The sequence below is a fragment of the Ricinus communis genome, chromosome 8 (genome assembly GCF_019578655.1).
Source record: "Ricinus communis isolate WT05 ecotype wild-type chromosome 8, ASM1957865v1, whole genome shotgun sequence".
In the NCBI taxonomy this organism is placed as follows: domain Eukaryota; kingdom Viridiplantae; phylum Streptophyta; class Magnoliopsida; order Malpighiales; family Euphorbiaceae; genus Ricinus; species Ricinus communis.
The window spans coordinates 2,605,328-2,629,327 of NC_063263.1; the positions used below are offsets into that span (position 1 = coordinate 2,605,328).

Consider the following 24,000-nt stretch of genomic DNA (forward strand, 5'->3'; position numbering starts at 1 on the left):
TGAGGTAGCTAGCCAAAAGCCACCACAGTTGCCATGATCATCATTGCTTGGAATGGTCAGGGACTTAGGCAATCCCTAACAATTCGAGCTTTAAGGGAGCTCACTAAGAAGTAACGCCCCTCTGTGAGTTTTCTAATGGAAATGAGAAATAAGTAGAGTTATTTTGAGACATTTTGTAGGAGATTTGGATTTGATAATGGAGTATATGGAGACCCGGTTGGCAACTTAGGCGGGCTAGCTCTCTCATGGAAGGGGGAGATTCAAGTTACAATGGAGATTATTATAAGAATTTTATTCATGCTTTAGTCAGCCATGGGAATCAAACAAGTTAGTGGCACACAACTTTTATGTAAGATAGTCCATATGAGAGCGAAAGAAAGGAGGTATGAGAGATGGTGAGCCATCTCCATGACCATCAACATACCCTGTGGATCTATCTTGAGGATTTTAACTCGGTCCTCTATCAACATGAGAAGAAAGGAGGGAATAGTATCAGAAACTCCCAAGTAGCAGACTTTTAGAGGTTTGTGGATGAGTGTAGTTTGGTAGACTTAGAATACAAAGGACCAATCTTCACGTGGTCCAATAAATAATTTAAAGATAACGCTCTTTTGGAAAGGATTGACAGGGCCCTCATGATTGTAGATTGATAATCTTTGTTCCCTAATGCTATTGTTGTAAATGAATCCTTCATAAGATCGGGTCATCTGCCAATAGTTTTAGTATGTGAAGGTTAGAATAGAAAACCTAGCTTTTTATTCAAATATGAAGCAAAATGGTAGCTCCACTGAGACTTTGAGAATATTATTACTAACGGGTGGGAGTATGAAGGGAGAGGATCCCACATGTTCAGGATGGTTCAGAAGTTGAACTCATGTCTCAAGGCCTTATGCAACTAGAATAGGCGAGTATTTTCCTAGGAAAGGAAGGAGCTGGAAGCCTTAATGCCGGATTTGGAGCTTCTACAATCTAACCCGTTTCTAAAGAGCCATGGTACTTTGGCAAGGAAGGTCCAAGAGAAGATTAAACTGTTATAGGATAGAGAAGAACTTCATTGGGAGTAGTGTGCTCGAATTAATTAGCTATAGGAAGATGATAGAAACACCAAGTTTTTTCTTGCTACCTTAATCCAAATGAGGTAAAGGAACATGATATCACGTATTAAGAACATTAAAGGGAAATAGATTTCGGGGGAGGCAAAAATTAAGGAAGAGATTCATGACTTCTTTAAAGGAATATTGTATTCCCAACAGGGTAATACCAGAGATGAATGAATGCCTTAATGCCCCAATATCGAGTGACGAAATTCAAAAAGTAACCTTAGAATTGGGTGGTCTCAAAGTGCCGAGGCTAGATGGCTATCCTGGATCCTTCTACCAAAAAAATTAGGAAGTAGTCGGTAATGACATTTGTGCAGCGGTTCATAGATTCTATGAGAACGGGTTTATGCTCAGAAAAATCAACAGAACCAATATCTTCCTCATCACCAAATGCAAAAACCTTGAAACCTTATCCTACTTCAAACCAATCAGTTTATGTAACTTTTCTTACAAAATCAAATCGAACCCTGGTAAACCGTCTCAAACTATAGATGCACTCTCTTATCTCTCATAAGCAATTAGGCTTCACCCAACACAGAGCCATCCAAGACAACATCATCATAGCCCATGAAGTTTTCCACTACCTTAAAACTTCAAGCCATATATAGCATAAGTTAGCCTTGAAACTTGATATGCACAAAGCCTACGACCAAGTCGAGTGGCCTTTCTTTTAAGATGGTTCTTCATCGTCTCGGCTTTGACCCCAAATGGATTCACCTTGTCATGTAATGCATAACTATAATGACTTTTTCTATCCTTGTAAACAGTTCACTAGTACTAAATTTCTCACCTTCTTACGGGCTTCGTCAAGGAGACATGTTAACCCCATACTTATTTATGTTTATCTATCAAGCTTTATCATATTTAATTAATGTCTATAAATTTGATGGTGCTCTTAATGGTTTAAAAATGGCCAGACATTGTTTGGTTATTACTAATGCTTTTTTGCAGAAGATATTATATTGTTTGGACAAGCAACAAGAAGAGAAGTGAAGGCAATCAAGGAGATCCTTTAAAAATATTCAGGGGCGTCATAGTAGAAAATTAATTTCCACAAGTCAAGCATAATGTTTAGTAAGAAAACTCTAAGCCAATTAAGGAATGAAATAATAAGAGAATTGGTGTGCAGGAAACGCAAGAGGGTGAGAAATACTTAATACTCCTGTCAATTTAGGGAAATTCTAAGAATCAGGCCCTGGAATTCATTAAGGACAAGTATGTATTGAAGGTCCAAAGCTGGAAGAGGAATCTGATGTCCCAGGCCAGTCGTGAGGTTATGATCAAAGCCGTTTTGAGTGCCATTCTAGCATACAGTATGATGATCCTAAAGTACCCTATCTCCTTTTGTAAAAAAAAAAAAATAGTATTACTGCAAACTTCTAGTGGGGGGATAGATAAGCAACATAAGATGCACTGATTTAGTTGGGGGAAAGCAACAAGACCAAAAAGCCACGGAGGAATTGATTTCAAGGATTTCCAAAAGGTCAACCTAGCTTAGGGTAAAATGTCCTGCTGGTACCAAACTTTAGCCACTTATTTCCATTTGATAACAAATCTTCAATTTGTTTCATTTTGGTACCCCTTTTATTATTTCTATTACTTCCGCTAGTACCAATGAAAATTCTGGCGGTTATTTGATGATATGGTTGTTGGATTTATAAAATACCACAGACCACTTGACAATATGTTTTGCTGACTCTTTTATTTTATCCTAGTCAGCAAATCACTTGTGCCCCACCTCCAAATAAATAACCCTAAATCAGAAAAATTCCCACCCCTCAAATCACTTATACATGATACACCATTTGATCAATTAATCCAATGGCTACAATTGGCCTGGGATCGTGATGCTTTGATCACTCCCAAACTCATTTGCAATTTACGAGGTGTTAGAGGTACTGGTAAGTCTGACAAAGAGGATTTTATGCAGCTATGTTTTGGCTACAAAAACACCACCCTGAAATTCTTGCTCTTAATCTTAAAGCTTTTGCTGATTTTGGATATTTTAAAGATTTTCTTGAGATTCTTTATTGGATTCTTGAAGGAATTGAAGTTAGAAAGTTGGAGAAAAAAGAATGCATTAGTCGAAAAGAAAGGGAAAAAATAAAAGAAAAGAATTTCCAAGAAAAGGAAATTCAATCAAGAAAATTAAAAAACTGTTAAACAAACTGAAGGGGGTGAAGAAAAAAACAAAAAAGAAAAGGAGAGTGCGAGAGTTCTGAGGAAAGAAAGAGAGTTTGCTAAAAGTTGCAAAAGCTTTAAACAAATATAAATTAGACGCCAAATATCGGTTTTTATTTGATGCGATTGTTATTTTGTTTGCAAATTTACTATAATCTGATATTGAGGCTTTGAAATCAAAGCAACATCATAAAATTAGCATAGCTGCAAAATGATGCCCGTCGACTGATTCTTCGTTTGATAAAGCTACATTGATTTGTGAAGCTATTGCTCGAAGGTTTTCCCTCGTGACAGCTACAAGGAGTATTTTGAATGTTGCGGTTGAAAACAAATTGAGTGAGGGTCAATTGATCAAAAGGGTTTTTGTCTTTAGTGATATGGAGTTTGATTCTGCATCTGGAAACTATGGGGATATCTAGGGTAATTGGAACTCGAATAAGGAATCTAGAAACTCGAATTGGAACTCGAACTGGGAATTTTTCTGATTTAGAGTAATTTATTTGGGGGTGGGACACGAGTGATTTGATTTGCAGACTAGAATAAAATAAAGGAGTTAGCAAAACATGTGTCAAGTGGTCTGTGGTATTTTGTAAATCCGGCAGCTACATCATCAAATAATTGTCGGAATCCTCATTAGTAATGACGGAAGTAATAAAAATAATAGGAGGGGTACCAAAATGAAACAAATTGAAGGTTTGGTACCAAATGGAAATACGTGGCTAAAATTTAGTACCAGTGGAGCATTTTACCCATATAGCTTGTTTAGCAAAGCAGGCATAGTGTTGAATACATAACCCTAACAGCTTATGGGCAGTGGTCCTCAAGGGATTATATTACCCATTCTCAAATTTCTAGCATGCAAAAAATTAGCAAGATCGTCATGGATCTTGTCTGGAATGTTAGAGGGGCGCAACCTTATTCAACAAGGGATTTGAAAGAATATTGGATATTGGTACAACGCGTTCATATGGGATGATTAATGGGTTTCAACTTTACCCTTTTTTAAGGTCTTCATTTAAGGCCCTCAAATTTAGAGATCTTTAGAGGATCTAGTGCGTATGGATTCTAATGCTTGGAATGTTGAAATGATTAAGAACACTTTTAGCAAACAAAAAGCCAGAGCCATCCTTCTTATTCCGCTGGTCCGTTGGGGAAAGTCCGACTGAATAATTTGGCACCACGATAATAAAGGGAGATACCGCTTTCTAACCAACAGGGAATTACTTGAAAGGAGCAAGGCGTCCCCCTCTTCAAGAGTGGAAACGTCCAACTGAAAGAAGGTATAAAGTTTAAAAGTACAACCGAAGATTAAAGTGTTCATATGGAAACTATTGAGTGATGTTATTCTAGTACAAATGAACTTGGCTCGCAGAGGAATTCGAGTCCCACCTAACTGCCAAGTTTATGGAAAGGAAGATGAGTCGATCGAACATATGCTATTTTTCTGCCAGCATGCTCACCTAACGTGGTTTACTTCTTCTTCTTCGTACAAGCTTGACCCAAATGGTTTCAAATCTTAATACGTTGATGGAACGAGATTGTTGAGGCGATGAAAGAAATTAAATCCATATTGAGTTGTTAGCAATAACCTGCTGGTATATTTGGAAAGTTTGCAATGAAAAGATTTTCTAGCAGATAGGACCAGACCTGATACCCACCAGTAGAAGAATCCAGGGAGCGTGGAATGAAACAAGCTTATTGATCAGATCAGGCAATATCTCTGGGCAACAATCTTCTCCCCAGGAACATGGGGAAACCAGAACAAATCTGAGGACAGACATCTTTAAGATTACCGGCAAGGCAACATGGCAAAAAGATATACAAGAATCTGGTATTGCTATAATCGTAATAAACACATAAGGCCGTTTGATTGAATGAAGGGTGAAACGAATAGTTTGTGTCCCCTCTGGCACCAGAAGCCCAGGCCCTCCACATGGCCATAACCTGCGCTATTCACGTGGGGATTAGGGAAGCCACCTTTTGTTCAGCCTCACTGATATTCATGTCAACCATTAACTTAGGAAGCCTAGAACCTGAGTGGAATATTGAAGCTATTGTAACAAATATCCAAAGTTTAATCCTAGAGTTTGAGTTTGATTCCTTTGTCTATGTTAATTGCTCATGTAACAAACCAGCTGACTGGTTAGCTTAACATCGTCTTTCTAATGCCCTCCCTTTTGAGTGGTTTCAATGTATTCCCAAGGAATTGGAATCTCTTTTGTATTTGGATGAGCTTTTTGTTTCGTTATATACTATCCTTTGATGCTAAATGAAAAACTCAAGAAGGAGTACTGCAGTAGTGAGTTAAGATTCTTCTAGAGATCTTAATATGATAGTTTTGCTTTTTGTGAACCTAAAATTCTAGTCTATTAACTTATGAGTGCTTAAATGAGCATACAGAGCGACAGACAGGCGAAGCATCTAAGAAACTGCTTTAGCTGGGGAAATAATAATATATATATAAATATACTTATTAATTATAATAGTTTTAAATTTTCTTTTATGATACACACAATTTTCTTACTTTTGAAGTTCATAACAAACTTATAAAAAAAAAAAAAAAGAATATTCAGCAAGTTTTGAAGAAAATCGCAGACACGAATCTAAGAAAAAATAGCATACCTAGAATATCATTTTCTTTCTCTGATCTTTCATTAATATTAGACTGCCTTATATTTATTCATCATTCCAAAGTAGTAGTTTGAGCTTTAAATTTGTTAAATCAATTGGAAAATTAAAATTACTTTTAAGACGCATTTGGTTCAAGATCAAAAATAAAAATACAAATACAAATACAAATATAAATACAAATACGAATGGTAACAAAAAAGAAATTCAATTGTTTGATTCAGTTTAAAATGAGAATTAAGTTTTCATTTATTATTGATACTAATAATAATATTTAGTTATTATAAAAAATAATAAAACTTAATTTTTTATTATATTATGTAACAAATATATAAAAATAATATAAATATAAATAATAAAATATTACTTTACTTGTTTGACCATTTACAATTGATTTAACTTGATTCTCATAAAAATAAAAAAATTCATTTCATAAAGAGAAAAGGAAAATGGGTAATTCTCAATATTGGAATTGCATTGTGATTCATAATAATTATTGATTAAGACAAAGAGCATCTCTAATGCACCATTTTTATATGTCAAACTCTTTATTTAAAGAGTCATATCATAAAATGCCATATCATAAAATGACACTCTAATGCACTTTTTATTTCTTAAATATAAAGTAGAAAGTCATTTGGCTCTTCATGTATGGAGATCCGAACTTTATTCTCTACTCTATATTTTAATAAATACACTATAAATCTCTATGCATTTAATCTAATTGATTTTTATAATTCTTATTTTTCTATTGGTAAAAGTTATAAAAAAACAGAAATTAAAATTGAAAATAAAAGCAACATATAGAATAAAACATAAACAACTTAAATAAATATTTCTTTCTTTATATGTGAATATTTTGTAAGATGCTCTTTATTATAACAATTATACTTTTTAAAATAAAGAGCAATGGAGATGCTCTAACAATCAGAATTACTCATTTTCATTTTTATTTTTACCCTATTTTTTCAGCAATCAAACTACCCTCAGTTATAATTTTCTTCTTAAGAATTTTAATTAAAGTAGGTTTTCAACCTTAAGATTATGATTATATCTAAGTCATTAATTTGGTCGCTTATAAGATTAGTTCTTAACAATTTTATCATTTCCTTGATTCAATATAAAAATATTAAAAATAATTTAATCCTAGGAATCAAAATGATAAAAGAGCTGAAGGGTCAAAAATTGAACTTATTTAAATTCTTGTTTCTATTTATTCTAGTTTTAACTTTAAAATAATTCAATGATTCAATTTTTATTAGTTCTCTCACTCAAATAAAATTTGAAGAGAATTTTAATCATTTATGTAATGCATTTTCAAACTCGATTGGGATACATAAACTAAAAGATACAAAAACAAACAAAAAAAATGAGACTATTAAAGAAGAAACTAACAAAGTTTGGGCATAATAAGATAATTAAATCCACAAAACCCTTACTAAATTGAGTTATTACCAAATAATTGATAAGTTGACATAGCACTCATATGAAATAGGATAACCATAATCCAGCCATCAGAAAAACACAGCTCGCACCAAGTTGGGCTGAACCAGAAGGTGTGGGCCCAGCAGCAATAGCAGAAACAGAGCCCTCTGATGTGATGACTTTTGGTGAATCAGTTGTCTGGTGAGGCAACACCTCCACGTGTAGCTTCAAGCCGTTCTTGCAGCTGTTGGAGTCGCTACTCACAAAATAGCGGATCCCTTCCTGTTCGAGCGAGATGGCATCTAAGCCGTCTGTATACATTCTGATTGGATTGCTGACATCACAAGACTCGTATTCCTCTTTGGTCCTGAGCTCAGCTATCCTTCCCTGTACCATGGAATATGTGAACCCTGCTCCACGAGGCCAGAGAAAACGTTACATACTACCATCACGGGGGAATCAATCAGGTGACTCGATCATAATTTAATCTTTGCTAAGATAAGATCATACTCATATGTGTCAAACAATCAAATACATAAATAATTATACTATAACTAAAGTAAATTAAATAAAATATTTAATCACCAATCACAACCAATATTAAAAATCTTGCATGTAAAATTAACATCAACTAAATCATTAATTTTACTTAATTATAAATAGGAAATTTTCTGCTTTCGCCAATCACTAATCATAACAAAGTTGAAAATTTAGTTTTTAAATAGGCCTGGTGGTCGGAGAAATTCAACTCTTTTTGCTCGGTTAACTTAATTTTTTCAAAAATAATTATACTTTTAATTAGTTTTTTTAATTTTGATTTATGTGACACAATATAACATAAATTAATCATTATTTTTTTTAGTTGAAATTAAAAATTAATTATAATTATTATAAATCTCAAACGAAAATATAATAAAAGTTTTGTTCTAAAACTGTCTATTTTTTAAAATAAAAAGCTTTGGCTATAAATTCTCTTTTCCATACTAAATGAATTTAATTAGTTAAGAAAATGAGTATATAAAATGAATATTTTATTATATACTTTACTGCCCGTTGATGAATAAGAAAAAAATGCACATGCATAGGTTTGTGGTAAATAACATGCATCAGCGTCTCAATCTTCGACGAAGAAATGGAAAAACGAAGAGAAAAAAAGAAACGAAGAGGAATTAGAGGCATAATTACAGATTCTGTCTCCGACCCTGAAAGTTCTAGCGGCAGACCACGAACCCACATCAGTGGAGGAATCCCAGCCACGATCTCCTCCAACCACATGGTGTGTAACCCTATTATCATCGGCGGCTTCAACCCATTTGCCACCACTTACAACACTGATTAACACGACACCCAGAGCCAGCACTGTCATCTTCGTGACTAGAGCCATTTCAGCCAATATTTACTTTACTTGTCTTCCAACAGAAAAGAAAGAAAGTCCTAATAAATACAGTGGAGCTTAGGATAAGGCCAAAAGGTCCTCTTTTTCTAGGCAATTTCTTCCTTTTTAACTTTCTTCCCCTAACTACGGGAACCTGAAGAACGTTCGGTAATAATGGCGGATAATATCGTTTAGGGTAGGAAGTTGCCATGGACGTCACGTGTAACCAGTGGTTCTATTCTGCGCGACAGGAGTTCTAACATTCTTTGGGTGCACAATCACTCATATATTATAAAAATAAAAATTAATCTCATTTGTATAAGAATAATTCCTAAGAAATAGAGTAATGTTAAATATAATAAATTAGAAAAATAAATATGTTAGACTTAATATATTGAATATAATTAGTATATTAACTAATAAATTACTAAAACTCATTTTTAATTATTATTTGCAATTAAAATAATAAACACAATTAAGAGAATGCAAGAACGAACAACTACCAGCCGCTACTGACATTTCATAAATTCTGTAACTATTAGATAAAAGTAATTCTTTCACCTTTTTTTAATTGTTATTTTTTATATTTGCAAGAAAAATAATTCTATTTGCTATAAAGTTTTAAATTCTATCTAATTTAAATTATTTGAATCTAAACTCTTGATTATTTTCTCAAGTACTCTCCCAATTGAAATGAATTCTATATCTTATAAATACATTTTTAAAATATTTTTCTTTAGTAACCCTTATGATCCTTCTCTGTGATGTATTATTTTTTAATGTTTATGATCTGTCTATAATTGGAAAAAAGATAAGTTATTAGATAGAAATGATACTATATTGATATTTATAAATGCAATAATTAAATTGAGTTTAGATTAGATATTACATTTAATAATTCCAAAATTGTTCATACTACTTAGTAGATATAAATTATCTGTAACATGTGATTGAAGAACAGAAAATATTTAGATAAACGTAAATGTCAATTTTACAATCTTATAAACGCTTTTTATTATGAGGCAATTTCACCATTTATCTATTTTTTAAGAATAGTTATAAATTTTTTTATTTTGTTAAAATGTCTAATTACTAAATAAAAATTAAATCTTACATTTTTTAAATAATTTTCTTAAATAATTTTAAAATTTTAAAACAATTACCTATGCTTTTAATTTATTTTTAAAAATATTTTTTGACAATATTTTTTAAAATCTTACAATGAGAAAAATGATGAGATAAGTCAATTTTACTTACTAACATAAAAATTAGTAGATCAACAAAAAATTGTTGCATTTAGATGTAAAATGTGTGAAACCATGCACATATATGATACTTTTAATGTCCATATTATTAAGTCTAGGACAAACTATTTTTTGCTGATTTATAATTATTATTTCTTTAGTGAGCACAATCAGCTTTCCACCTCGTCTTTTTTATAATAAAATTTCAAAAATTGTTATTAGAAATTATTTTTGAAAACAAATTAAAAGCATAGGTATTTGTTTTACAATTTTGAAACAATTGAATAAAATTGTTAAAAAGTGTAAAATTCAGAATTTAATTAATAATTAAGTTTTTTCAATGTTACCCCATGTTATTTTCAAAAGTATCTATTTTTCACTTCTTCATCTTTTTTTTTTTAAATTAGTTTCAGATATTTTATAAATACCTAACGTATTTTAGTAAACATATACATTTTGTTGTTAAATATTTGAGTTGATTTTTGTTTCATTTGAAAAAGCTTTGATACCCAAAATATACTACTATTTGGTAAACTTGTACCTTTTGTCATTCAATTTTTTTGAATTTACATTTTATTTCATTTAGAAAAGGTTGAGATACTTAACGTATACTTAATATATACTATATGTAGTTAAATATATACCTTTTGATGTTATTTATGTCAAAAGTATACCAAACATATATATTTTTTCTTCAATATATACTAAACATATACTTTTTTACCTTGCGGTAATTTATCTAATTTTATAAATATAATATTCTTAACACATCTCTAAATCTTTAAATTAGAAAAATAACTTTTAGATTTATTTATTTATTTATTCATCATTAATATCACAAAATCAAATAAAATACACCAATATTTAAAAAAAACTAATATATCTTATATTCATTATTAAAATATATTTTTTCTTCAAACTATCTCCAACATATACCTTCTTATTTGAAATAACCGAATCAGGTATTTTTATAAATAAAATTCCATTTTAGGGTATTTTTGACAATAAAATTTTATTTTTAGACATTTTTGTTGTTAGTAATTTTTGCATATATTTTTATAATAATTTTATATTTTTATAGAATTTATAAAAAAATCCTTTTATTATTAACACAAAGATACCCCTATTTACTTGTATTCTTTTCCAATATTCATAACGTCTATTTAAAATAATTTTTTAACTTGAGTTTTTTTAGCACTTTGCGCTACTCTTTTAAAATTGGAGACCGAAATTTCTATTTTTATTTATAACTTCACTCAACTTTTTCGACCAAAATTTGACCTAAACCACAACTTAAAAAAATAAGAAAAGGTGCCAAATTAATTTATGGGATAATTATTAGTTTTCCTTGTACTTTTTATATTATACTAATTACGTCTTAACATTTAAACATTATATTTTTTGTTATTTGATTTTATAATTTTATATTAAAAAATCTTTCCGTTAGAATATCAATTAAAATAATAGTTAATTACGTTTGATTTCTTACTTCGTTTTCTTGAATTTTTAGTGCAATATATAAATTATCTCCTATATTTTGTGTATTGCACTAAAATCTCTTTATATTTTGAAAGTCAATACACTTAAAAAACTAAAAAAAAAAATTAATCTTTAAACTTCTTATCAAAATTATAACTCTAGTATTGCTAAAAATAAAATTTTTATCTTAATTTGATAAAAGAAATAATTTTAGACGAGCTTGATATTTAATAATAAATTTAGTAATTAAGTTGAATTTTATTTTATCCACTAAGTTTTTTAAATACCTTGATTTTGGATGAAAATGTATTAGTTAGTTTTATTAGAAAACAAAGGAATTCTGTTATAATAAACAAACTATAAGAGGCTAATCGTGTATTACACTAGAAATTAAGAGGTAAATAGTATAAAAGCAAATCTAGCTAACGATTGTTTCACGAAAATATCTCACGGAAGGACTTTATAGTACAAAATTATAAAGTAAAAAAATAAAAATAGAAATAAGTACAAAAAAGTACATTGTGGTTTCACTATTTTACAATTTTTATTATGTAATTTTCTTAGACAAAGAGAGCTATGTGGTTCTAAATTGTAACAAAAAGGGCATCTCACAGTTAAAAGTCTCAATTTGCAATGATCCAACCACCTTCACTCCAATCGGACATTATTATCATATTGTCCGTGTTTGATAACATGAGCTTGGAGCTTAACAACTCCTAGTTATAATATTTGACTGTCAAATTGCGGTTAAAGAAGTCATTTATCTGATGAAGTCAATTTAACGGTCAAATAATAATATTTTGAGTTGTTACATATTATCAAACATGAGAAATATGATAGTAATGGCTGATCAGAGTGAAGATGGCTAAACTCTTGCTAATGGATACTTTTTACTAGTGAAATACTTTTTTTTGTCATGACTTTTAATCATATACCTCTTTTTATTTAAAGAAATACATGTTGAAAGTTATCAAATGATGAAACCATATGGTACTTTTATGTACTTATGGCTAAAGAATATAATTTTAAATATTAGAAAAAACTATTTTAATATGAAAAAATACATGAGGCAATAATCTATATTTCTAATAGTTATAAAACTTGATAAGTACAACAATGTTGACTCATATTCGTATCCACCTTGTAAGCATCCATTTCCTAAATTTACATATCGAGGGAATTACAGAAAATCCAATGATAAAAGTTTTTGCTTCTCTAGGGTCTCATGGGGTTGAGAACTATTAAATTATAGTTAGAGTTACAAGTGATTGAGCCAGATTTGTCTTTTTTGAAATAAAATTGGACTGAATTGACAGAAAAATTAAGTGATGGGGATGAAATTGAACCAATTAAAAAGTTTAGGGGGCTAAATTATAAAAGTTCTTAAGAATTGCCAACTCAGAGCCAATCTGCTCTGCGTACAGTCAATCGATAGTATATAGAGCCGGTTGGCTTTACACAGTTCTGATTGGCCAAAACTCGGGCTTTAATATCGTTTTTAAGTATTTTTTGACTTTTAAACGCTGATAATTGTTAAAATATGCTTTCTAGAAGGTTTTCATTGATAACTATTTGAATTTTAAATATTTTTTGTAATTAAATTGATCTTTATTAATAGTTATCATTTAAAAAGTTTTGATAAGTCCTTTAATTATTGAATAATTCTTGGTAATTATCAGTATTTAAAGATGTTTATCTTGGCATTTAGGGTTTCCTCCTTCCTTCTCTATAAATAGAAAAGGAAACCCTAAACCAAGGGGTTGGTAATTTGAGCATAGAACGATTGGTAAGTAAACAATCTAAGATTTCTAAGAACTAAACACTAAGCCCCAAATACTCTAGATTCCTACCCGATTTTTGAATCGATCTCCTCCTTTATTCTTGAGACTCGAGGATCTGCATAATATGATGACAATATGATCTTCTCTTCCTTTCTTTATGATTTTCCTTGAGAATCTAGTAACATGCCTAGGATCTATGTGATAAATGCCATTTAATATTTTTTATATGATTCACATGATTAGATATAGGTATCCCATGATCTTTCTGTTAAACTTATATTATTCTCATTAGAACAGTATGTTAGGATTTTAAATTTGATAAATTATATTATTCTCATTAGAACATTATGTTAGAATTTTAAATTTGATAAACTTTGTAAGTTTGCATGATAGGTCTAGGTTTTGCTATGTATATTTTATTAGAATTGCATGATTTATGTGTTAAATTGTTGATCTTTCATTTATTTTGGATAAAGTTGCCAAGTTTGGTTGAGTTAATTTATTGTAAGTTTGTTTAAAGTTCAATTATGTTATTTATCTTAAAAACTAGTTTAATTATGTATTTTGGTGTGTTTTATATGTATATTAATTATCTTTTATGCTTTTGTGCATGTATCTCGAAGTTTGAAGCATCTGACTGTTGATTCTAGCCTAAGAACCTCTGTAGAGCTTATTAGCTCTATGAACAATTGATCAGCTGTACATGGCGTTCATCGGCTTTATGACACAGCCAATTGGTTGTTCGTCCATCTATCACTCGTTTTGCTAGTTTTAGAGGATTTTCATCCCTTAATGCATATTTTTATTAATTTTGAGTTATTTAGTTGTAAGAGGGTTATAACAGCTTAGCTATTTTCCTGCTTTTCTTTATTTTGCCTTATTTTTCTTGTAATTTGTGATGACAAATACCTGCTTGTTTGATTGATATCCTATGGTGATGACAAATATGCTATTAAGACAATTCGTCTTAATAATGCCGATGAATTTATATCTAAGGCCTTTAATGATTATTGCATGTCAATTGGAATAACTGTTGAATATCTAATAGCTCATATTCATACTCAAAATGGTATAGCAAAATCTTCTATTAACCATCTTCAATTAATAGCTAGACTACTACTTGTGAAAACAAATCTCCCAATAATTGCTTGGAGACATACAATTGTACATGCAGCAATTATTATTCGCATAAGGTTAACTAGTTATCATAACTTTTCACCATCATAATTGTTTTATGCCTAGGAGCCAAATTGTAACACCCGGAATTTTTATATATTTAATAATGAATTATTTTGCCATATCCAATTAGTTTAATTTTTAAGGAGTTAATTAAATAAATTATTTGAGGAATAAATTATATTTTTTATTTTGGTTATTCAAATTTTCCCAAGAGCATATTTATATAAGTAAAATTATATATCGGAAAATTTTGGAAGAAATTATAAAAGATGTTTTTATAAAAGAATTTTGGGAAAATTGGTATTATAATTGATTAGTAGTATTAAATTTTAAGTTGGAAATTGATTATTTAATTTAATTGTGTGTAGGATTTAATTGGAGGATTATTTTGGAATAAGGATTAAAAGTATAATTTTATTTTTATGGGGTTTTAATGGAAATTTGTGAGTTTGGTATTTTCGTAAATAAATATGTCAGTCAGGGGTATTTTTGTAATTGTGTATTTTCAATAATTCGGATTTGGCCCAAATTAAATAGTTAAGGGCTTAATTGAAAGGCTAAAAAGAAGTTTGGGGGTCAAATTGAAATTCTGCAGGATGGAATTGTAAGTAATTAAGAAAGTTGAGGGACCAAATTGTAATAAGAAAAAGTTCAGGGGTCAAATGTCGATATTGAAGGGAAAGAAATCGGGGAAAGAGAAAAGAAAGAAGGAAGAAGAAAGGAGAGAGAGTCGGTGTCATGGTGGACTGGACCGAGGCTGTTGACGTCGGAAGGAGCGGAAGCACGATGGTGGCGGTGGAGGGTGGCGGCGGGCGGAATGCGACGTGTGGCGGCCGGCTTCCGTCGTTCCAGCTTCCGGCCTTCCGGCCGATCTCGGTGGCGATCGGCTCGGAGAGCTTCCTTTTGGCGGCCGGTTTTGGTGGCCGGAGGAGAGAGTTCGCGAAGTGGTGGCGGCCGTGTTTTGGGCTTTTCCCGTGAGCTCCGGAGGATGGATGATCGGAGGATGTATCCCGACTCTCCTCGGCTCAAGCTTCGCGATGGCATCGGTTTCGTGGCGATCGGGCTTCGTTTGCGAATCGACGGTCGAGATCATCCGTAAATCTCTCCGGATGATCGGGTGTCGGATCGGAAAATCGGGCGGGGATCGTCATCGCTGCCGGTGAGTCCGATGGTGTGTTCGGATCGTCGATCGACCGGCCACGGAGAGTCGACCGAGCGATCGAGCGTCTCGGTAATTTTCTTTGGCCCGTTAATTTTAGAAATCCTTTGATTTTAAATTTGTGTCTATTGGATTATATTGAGTATTTGATGATATTTGTGAGTCATAAATATTTGTCCGCCGATTGGCACCGCCATAGTCGTATTTTGTCTTTGTGTGGCGAGGTCGGAAATAGTGAAGTTTGGGGACCCGACTCCCGTTGTTTAAATTGTTGGATATTTGGAGTATTTTTCTGGCAGGTCCTGGACCCGTTTTTACGGGGGGTAATGTTCGTGTTGTAGGGGAGGTTCTGCCGAATTTTCGGTAGTTCCTGAGTCGAGATTCTTAGACCGGAGCAGAGCTAGGAGGTCGCCAAACCAGTGAGTTAAAGTCATTTAATCATTGCGCTATTGCTAAGTTTGATTTTAATATGCTATTTTGAAAGTTTATGCTTAATATGGTTATTAGTTTCGCAACGTAAATAATTTCACTGAATTATTCGTTATTAAAGGTAAAATAAGTATTATTATAGTAATGTTATGATAATACCAAATATTATCAGTTTTCCACATGAGTTGCCTGATGTCTTACTCTTAAATGTTAATTGTTATTTATTATATGTGATGATTTCGATTTGGGAAATGTGGCTTGTAGAACATGCCGCCTGATGGGTTACATCAGGACCGCGTGCGCACCGGTAATGATCATGGACATAAGGTTATTATGGATTTGTTTGCCCTGATCGAGCATTGCTCTCTGGGCTGAGTTCAGTTGATTGTCGGAGTTAAGGTCCCTGATCGAGCGATGCTCTCTGGGCGCCGGCTTATTTGGAATTCAAGTGTTCAGGGTGGAGGTAAGGACCCTGATCGAGCTTGCTCTCTGGGCGCCAGTCTTATTAGATTAAGAGAGCCAAAATGGCTGTTAGAATTTGGGGTTAGGGTTCTACTGAGCCACTCATCCCGTAAAAGTAAAAATATATTTTTATTTATTTATTTATTAATTTATTATGGTAAATGATTATAATATGGATTGTATTTACGTGCATGGTTGATATTTTGATTCGAATGATTAATATTTTATGTGAAGGAAATAGTAGGGTATGATTATAGTATGGTTTAATATACTGATTTGAATAATCTATGTTTTTTTTTTTAGAAGAAGCAATAGTCTCTAGATTATTTGATTTTAACTCACTCTCGAGACTGACAGTCTCCATTTTTTTTTTTTTCAGATTTGTGACTGTTAGTCCTCTCGCGACTCTTATTCAGTAACCCGACTCCTTCATAATCGGGTGAAGTATTTGATTTGGTATGTAAAATGGTAAATCTTAGATTCTCCAAAGTAGTAATAGTAGATGTATCAGTTGTAAATTTTCTGAGCTTCGGGTCTCGCCTAGTTTTTCTGGTAGACCGAAGTAATTTTTGTAAAGTGTAACTATTAAGATGATTTGTGGTTTTAATAATATTAATTTGAGATGAGATTTGTTTAAATCAGTGAGTGTCAGGCTTACTACGGGTTTCGGTGGCCTTAAGCCTACCCATTCCCTAGTGCCGGTCACGGGCCCACGGGTGGGGTCGTGACACAAATATTTCCAATTTGAGAATTTCTGGAGTGTTGTTTATGTCCTAATTGACCCTTCACATCGCACAAAAATAGGACCTTAAAGGAGATTGGGAATATATATATTGGATATGAATCTAAACCTATCATTAAATATCTTGAGCCATTAAGAGATGATGTCTTTACTGTGAGATTTAGTGAATGTCATTTTAATGAGGCTTTATTTCTTAAGTTGGGGGAGAGAAAAAGCAATTAGAGAAACCAAATGTTTGGAATGAGCCATCATTAAATTATCTTGATCCTTATTCAAAATAATGTGAACTAGAAGTTCAAAGGATCATTCATTTGAAAGTATAGTAAGTTAATTGCCAGATGCATTTTGTAATCCAAAAAGAGTTATTAAATCTCATATACCAGTTGAAGATGCTCCAACTAGAATTGATGTCCTATAGGACAACATGTTAATATTATAGCAAATGAGTTCATGACACGCCAGAAGCGTGGTAGGCCACTTAGTTTCCATAATAAAAATCCAAGAAAGAAAAGGGAACAAAATAAACCAAGCAACAGTCCTAAAATTGATGTTCCTAAAGAGTTTATAATAAAAGATATAGAAGAACAAATAACCTCAGAAGAGGTTCAAGTGCCTAAAGATGATGAAAACAATGAGATATCAATCAATTATGTCACTTCAGGTAAGAGATGAAACAGAAGTAAAACTATGTCGATAATGTATTTGCATATGTAGTGGCAATTGATATTGCAAAAGAAAGTGAAGATATTAAACCTAAGTCCGTCATTGAATGTTGACAAAGAAATAATTGGCCTAAATGGAAAGATGGAATCCATGCAGTTAAACTCATTAGAAAAACGCCAAGTTTTTAGGCTCATTGTTTTAACACCTGATAATATTAAGCCAGTAGGCTATAAATGAGTTTTTATGTGTAAACACAATGAGAAAAATGAGATTGTGAGATACAAAGCACGATTTGTAGCACAAAGATTCTCGCAAAAACCTGGCATTGATTATGAAGAAACTTATTCCCTAGAAGTGAATGTAATTACATTTAGATTTTTAAGTAGCCTGGTAAGTTTAGAATGATTTTATATGCATCTTATGGATGTCGTTACAACTTATTTATATGGATCACTTGATAATTACATTTATATAAAAGTTATTAAAAGGCTAAAAATGCTTGAATTAAAATCACGAGAAATATATTTAATTAAGCTACAAAATCCTTATATGGATTGAAACAATTTGGACGAATATGGTATAATCGCCTAAGTGAATATCTTTTGAAGAAAGAATATACTAACAATTCAATTTATCCATATAGTTTTATTAAGAAATAAATTCTGGTTTTGCTATAATTGCAGTTTATGTTGATGATTTAAACATCATCAGAATTCCTGAAAAATTGAGAGAAATAATAAATTATTTAAAAATTAAATTTGAAATGAAAGATTAGGACGAATAAAGTTTTATCTTGGCCTGCAGATCGAACATTTATTTGGAGAAATTTTTATTCATCAGTCAACTTATATTGAAAAGATATTAAAATATTTTAATATAGATAAATTTTATCCAATGAGTTCTCCTATGATTATTAGACACCTGTATGTGAAAAAGGACATTTTTCGTCCTCTAGAAGATAATGAAGAAATACTTAGTTTAGAAGTACCATATCTACATGAATAAGTACTCTTTTCCTTCACTAAGATTTTTTCCCACAGGGTTTTTCTTAGTAAGGTTGTAACGAGGCATATTCATTGTAATAGACATCCAATGAGGAGTGTTATGATAATATTTGGGTTAATATTGGATGTTTATTATTATATTTATGGATAAATTTTATTATATAAATAGAATTATATCTCTGTAACCCTTTACACCTATAATAGAATTAATTTTGTTACATATTCTCTATTTTCTCTTTATTTACTTTGTTCTTAATTTTTATTTTATAATAATTCTTATTCTTTTTCTATTATTATTTGTTTCACAACAATTATCCCTTATTATTATTATTATTATTATTAGAATAGACTTTTACGAGCTATCAGGATCTATTCTTTCACACTCTACTCCAATTAGGTAAAATTAATCTTTCCACACAGAGATTTTTAAATATATGATGGGTGATATATCTAAGTGGGCTGATATTCATATGAGCCCACCCATTTACCACCCTGTAGGCAAATAGTAGCTATATATAGATTTTTGCTCAACGTGCTTCATGATTGTTAATGGTGCGTTTCTGTATCAGTCCATGCCACGTTGGAATAATTTAATCAAATAGGGCAGAGATTAAAACCATAAGAAACTCTACGGAATTGAGAGTTGAAAATGAAGTTTGCAGAAATATAATCATTGTGGATTCAGACCTAAAAATTTATAATTTCTTTTTCTTTTTCTTCAATCCAATCCGCACATTGTCTGTGGAAAAAGAAAAAGAGATTCTGTCGCTATGTACTCGAGTCGCCCATGTCTTCTTCTCTCTATGTTTGAGTTTGAGTTTACTCTTTGTATAGCGACTTATCAAGTGGAACTTAAAATTAAGATAAAAATATCTTATCATTTGATAACTTTATCATTCTCTTTTCTTAATAAATATACTATAATTTTTTATACAATTAATTAATTAATATCTGTAATTTTTATTTTAATAAAAACTAAAATTATTCATAAGTAAGAATAAAATATTTTTTAATATCTTTTTTATTACAGAAATTATACTTTTTACCATTTTAATATTTATAATAATTAATAATGATATATCCAAGTCGCGTTAGTACTACAGTAATTAATTACTGACAATATTACACAAATATACCTGAGAATACTAACGAAATAAAACATTTATTTTAAACTTTCATAAGAAATACGGACAAAAATTATAAATCCGAACAACAGGTACTGTTTATTATTTTTCCTAAAAATAATAGTCTACATGCATGCATTATGTTATTAATGAGCCGATTTTGGGGAAAGGTCTTTGGATCAAACCCAAAAAGGAAAGGAAACTTCAACAGATCTGAACTCATCAAGAAAATATATGGTTCGACCTGCCACCTTAACATCTCTCGTAACAACTTACATGCAGGCTTTTATATGCAAATTATCTCATTAATCTCACTGTATATGCAAATCCAAAAATTTGTATCTAGTCTAAATATATGCCAGAGTGATTCGTGTTATTTTTAAATAATTTAATATATATCAATTATTTAATATTAAAGTGTAAAATACTTATTAATATGTATCATTATCTTATTTATTACGGTGTATACATTTAGTGTAAGTAAAAATTAGAAAAAATTCATACCAGGACTTGGTGTGTATACCACAACTAATATGAAATTGACACTATGTACCAGTGCTTCATACTTTTGTATTGGCCGATTGACACATACTCTATCATTAAAACTAATGAATATATGTCAATCATCTATCAATATCTTATATAGGTGGGAACATAAGCCAAATCTAGATTAAGAATTTTTTAAGAATTAATCAGTTTAGTCTCAAAATCAATACAGATTTGTTAAAAGCTAATAGAAACTTGTTCAAGATTAATGTTCAAAAGGTTACTTCATAACTAATATTAGATTTGAGAATGGGATATATATCAGCATTACTTATAGACATCTGCTCTTTGTAATAAAAATTTAATATTGAACGCTTATGTGTCAAAGAAAGTATATGAAAGAAGCTATCTAGGTGTATATAAATAGGTAACAGGTGACACTAGTTTGCAAATAAGCACACAAGTATTACCATAACTTCACTGTTACGTTTATTTTTTTTGTTTTCTTTCTGTAGCTAGCTTTCATTGCTTTCATTTTGTTCTCTTCCCTAAGAATTAATTATTGATTAATTATTTATTTCATAAGGGACATCTGTTAGAGGTCCAGTGTGTGACCCAAGAGATATCAGCTGAACTCCCCAACTTAAGAAACTGGTTGATTGCATTTTACATTTTGGTGTGTGTATATATATATATATATATATATAGATCTCTATCGTGCTAACTATTGATTACACCCTTTAGGGGAGATGCATATATATCAAAAAGAACAGGAGAGAGACAAAAAGATAAAAGGGTATAAATTATTTATAAAATTGAGAATTAAGTAGTTGGTAAACATTTTATTTCTTATTATACTGTTTAAAACTTTAGATTTGGACGAATGATGATGGGTACATTTTGTTTTTCTAGTAAGATTTTCAATTACGCAGTATGAATTAGTTTTATTTTCAATCGAATTAAAATGTTAAATTTCATAATAATTATTTCTTAATAAAACAATTGCTTCGATTCAGATATTAATAATTTAAAACTGTTTCATATTTTTTAATCCGTCCAAATTATTTAAAAAAATTAGTAAATGCACGGAGAAAATACACTAAAAAAAAAAGCAAAACTCATCTCATTTTTTTGGTACTAATAAAATGTACGAATAGCAGCATAAGTTTTTCATTTTGATTTTCTTTTTTTTTTTTAATTTATATTTTGTCAAAAATGATACAAGTTAAGATGATTATAATCGTTGGTTATAGGCACACACTCGCACACTCCTACGGGTGGGGTACCCTAAAATATTTTTTCATATGGTTCACGACCAAACCCATATTTGTGTTTGGCGCGTGGATGACAGCAGGTGCATGATATAAGCATGAAGTGAGATTGTCACAATTTTTGCATTTCATTTCTTCTTTTTCTTTTTTCTTAAATTTGTCTTAAGACAAAAACAAAAACAAAAACAAAAACAAAAACAAAAGAAAAGAAAAAAAAGAATCTGCGGACACCTGCCTCTCTCTCTGTCTGTGTCTGTGTCTGCGTCTGCTGCAGGCTCTCAGTCCAACAGTTACAGATACCGTTACTTAGAAGTATCTCAGCGTTCCGTTACCCGCCGCCTTGGAGTTTTTAGATTTTAAAAAAAGCTTTTATAAACAAATAAATTAAATAATTAAACTCATCACCTCCTCCTCTTCCTCCTCTGCCTCTATATTGAATTCCGCAACTGCCTTCCTTTTCACGTCACTTGTCCTTTTCTCTCTCTCTTCTCTCTCCTCTCCTCTCTTCCCTATCTCTTGCTGCCCTATAAATGTCACCCATCACCTAAAAGCTTCTTCTACAATTGTCTTCCATAATTTATATTTTGTATTATTATAATTTCTTATATTATATATATATATGTATATGGTATTGTTACAAGTGTTCCTAGTGTTGATCTTTGTTCTTGTCCTGTTGTCTTTGAATTAAGCATATCATATTGAGATTGTCTCTGTAGAGATGAGTGGCAACAACAATGTTAATCTTCCACCCGGTTTTCGATTTTATCCCACTGAGGAAGAGCTCGTTGTTCATTTTCTCCAGCGTAAGGCCGCTCTTTTACCTTGTCATCCCGATGTCATCCCTGATCTTGATCTTTATCCTTATGACCCATGGGAACTTGATGGTATCAATATTTCTTTCTTCTTCTTGTATCTTTTTTCTTTTACGTATTTATTCAATTCTTTTAATCCTTTCAAAGTATAAATATAACATACGATCTTAACACTTAGCTCTCAACTTTCTGCACTGCCAGAAAACTTATATGTTACGAAGGGTCGAACACTTTTTGATAATGTTATTGATGCATATATTTGGAGTATGCAGGTAAAGCACTAGCGGAAGGTAGGCAATGGTACTACTATAGCCGGAGAACACAGAATAGGATAACTGAAAATGGGTACTGGAAGGCAATAGGCATTGATGAACCTGTCCTTACAAACGCCAACAAGAGAGTTGGAATTAAGAAATATTCACTGTTTTACGTCGGAGAAGCTCCTGGAGGAATGAAAACTAATTGGATAATGGAGGAGTACCGATTATCATCATCGGATTGTCCTTCTAGTAGTAGATCATCCAAAAGAAGAGGACATCCAAAAATAGTAAGTTAACCCTTCTTTATATATTACAATCGATAAATAAATGTACACTTCAAAAGAGTATGTTAAACTTATCTTAAAATAGTATTTTATCACTTTAGATTTTTTTTATCTCATATATTTTAAATTAATTAGACCGAGAGTACTAAATTTGAAAATAAATATATAAAAGAAATTGTAGGGAAATTGAAGTTTTTAATAAATCAATTGTTATATTGTTTTTTAATGATCCAGTGCAGTTGATGTTCATCAGTATTGTTATATTGGTTTCATTTTTCAGTTTAATAAACTTGCAGGACTATAGTAAATGGGTTATTTGTAAAGTATATGAGAGAAACTGTGATGACGAGGATGATGGATCGACAGAACTTTCGTGCTTGGACGAAGTTTTCTTGTCATTAGAAGATATGGAAGAGATAAGTTTGCCAAACTAGTGACTTCGATTCAAGATGTAATGTCGTAGTAATCCTATCCAAGTGTAGCCTTGTAACTTTGTGTTGTTATGTTTTAATGAAATGTTACTTAGTCAGCTTCAACTGTTGCATAAAATATAAAATATAGTAAAATTCTTCCTTAATCTAAATATATATCTCTATTTATATATATCAAATATTTTATCCATTACTGTGTATATATATATAAGATATAATTATTCAAGAGCTTAAATTAAAAAAAAAAAAAAAAAAAGGAAAAAAGGAAAACAAAAACATAGAGGTGGAGATTCTCACGTGCAAGGATTGATTGGTGGGAGTTTAGAAGGCAAAAACGTGAGAAAGAGGTGGAGCCCATTGAGCACTGTAAAACTTTGCTCCTTCATCTCTCTCCTTATAATAGCCTCTATTATTATTATTATTATTTTTTGGTTTGTTTTTTAGCTTTTATACGTGTAGTTTGATGGAATTTGGTAGTTGT

At 31.2% G+C, this 24,000-nt stretch overlaps 2 protein-coding genes across 3 annotated transcripts; one reads left to right on the plus strand and one right to left on the minus strand.

Annotated features, from left to right (window-relative positions):
• Positions 1–7,287: 7,287 nt before the first annotated feature.
• Positions 7,288–8,773, minus strand: LOC8265937 (chemocyanin). The gene is made up of 2 exons (XM_002528368.4): positions 8,520–8,773; positions 7,288–7,744 (listed from the first exon to the last, which is right to left on the minus strand). Exons 1-2 carry the CDS (start codon positions 8,716–8,718, stop codon positions 7,392–7,394), a joined length of 552 nt encoding a protein of 183 aa, XP_002528414.2. The 5' UTR covers positions 8,719–8,773; the 3' UTR covers positions 7,288–7,391.
• Positions 8,774–21,911: 13,138 nt separating this feature from the next.
• Positions 21,912–23,617, plus strand: LOC8265938 (NAC domain-containing protein 104). 2 transcript variants are annotated; one of them, XM_025159003.2, is made up of 3 exons: positions 21,912–22,616; positions 22,817–23,091; positions 23,369–23,617. In XM_025159003.2, the coding sequence occupies exons 1-3, from the start codon at positions 22,451–22,453 to the stop codon at positions 23,390–23,392; spliced, it is 465 nt and encodes a 154-aa protein (XP_025014771.1). In that variant the 5' UTR covers positions 21,912–22,450; the 3' UTR covers positions 23,393–23,617. The 2 variants fall into 2 exon arrangements, with proteins under 2 accessions (XP_025014771.1, XP_002528415.1); XM_002528369.4 differs by having other exon boundaries at positions 21,917–22,616; positions 23,385–23,617.
• The last annotated feature ends 383 nt before the right edge of the window (positions 23,618–24,000 follow it).

What these genes read in the sequence shown, in the direction of transcription:
- LOC8265937 (XM_002528368.4), bottom strand. Translation starts at nt 8,718, where the DNA reads ATGGCTCTAGTCACGAAGATGACAGTGCTGGCTCTGGGTGTCGTGTTA. An exon ending in CAGGGTCGGAGACAGAATCT is followed by an intron (nt 7,745 to 8,519) that starts GTAATTATGCCT and finishes CTCGTGGAGCAG; the next exon opens with GGTTCACATATTCCATGGTA.
- LOC8265938 (XM_002528369.4), top strand. Translation starts at nt 22,451, where the DNA reads ATGAGTGGCAACAACAATGTTAATCTTCCACCCGGTTTTCGATTTTAT. An exon ending in TGACCCATGGGAACTTGATG is followed by an intron (nt 22,617 to 22,816) that starts GTATCAATATTT and finishes TGGAGTATGCAG; the next exon opens with GTAAAGCACTAGCGGAAGGT. An exon ending in GAAGAGGACATCCAAAAATA is followed by an intron (nt 23,092 to 23,384) that starts GTAAGTTAACCC and finishes ATAAACTTGCAG; the next exon opens with GACTATAGTAAATGGGTTAT.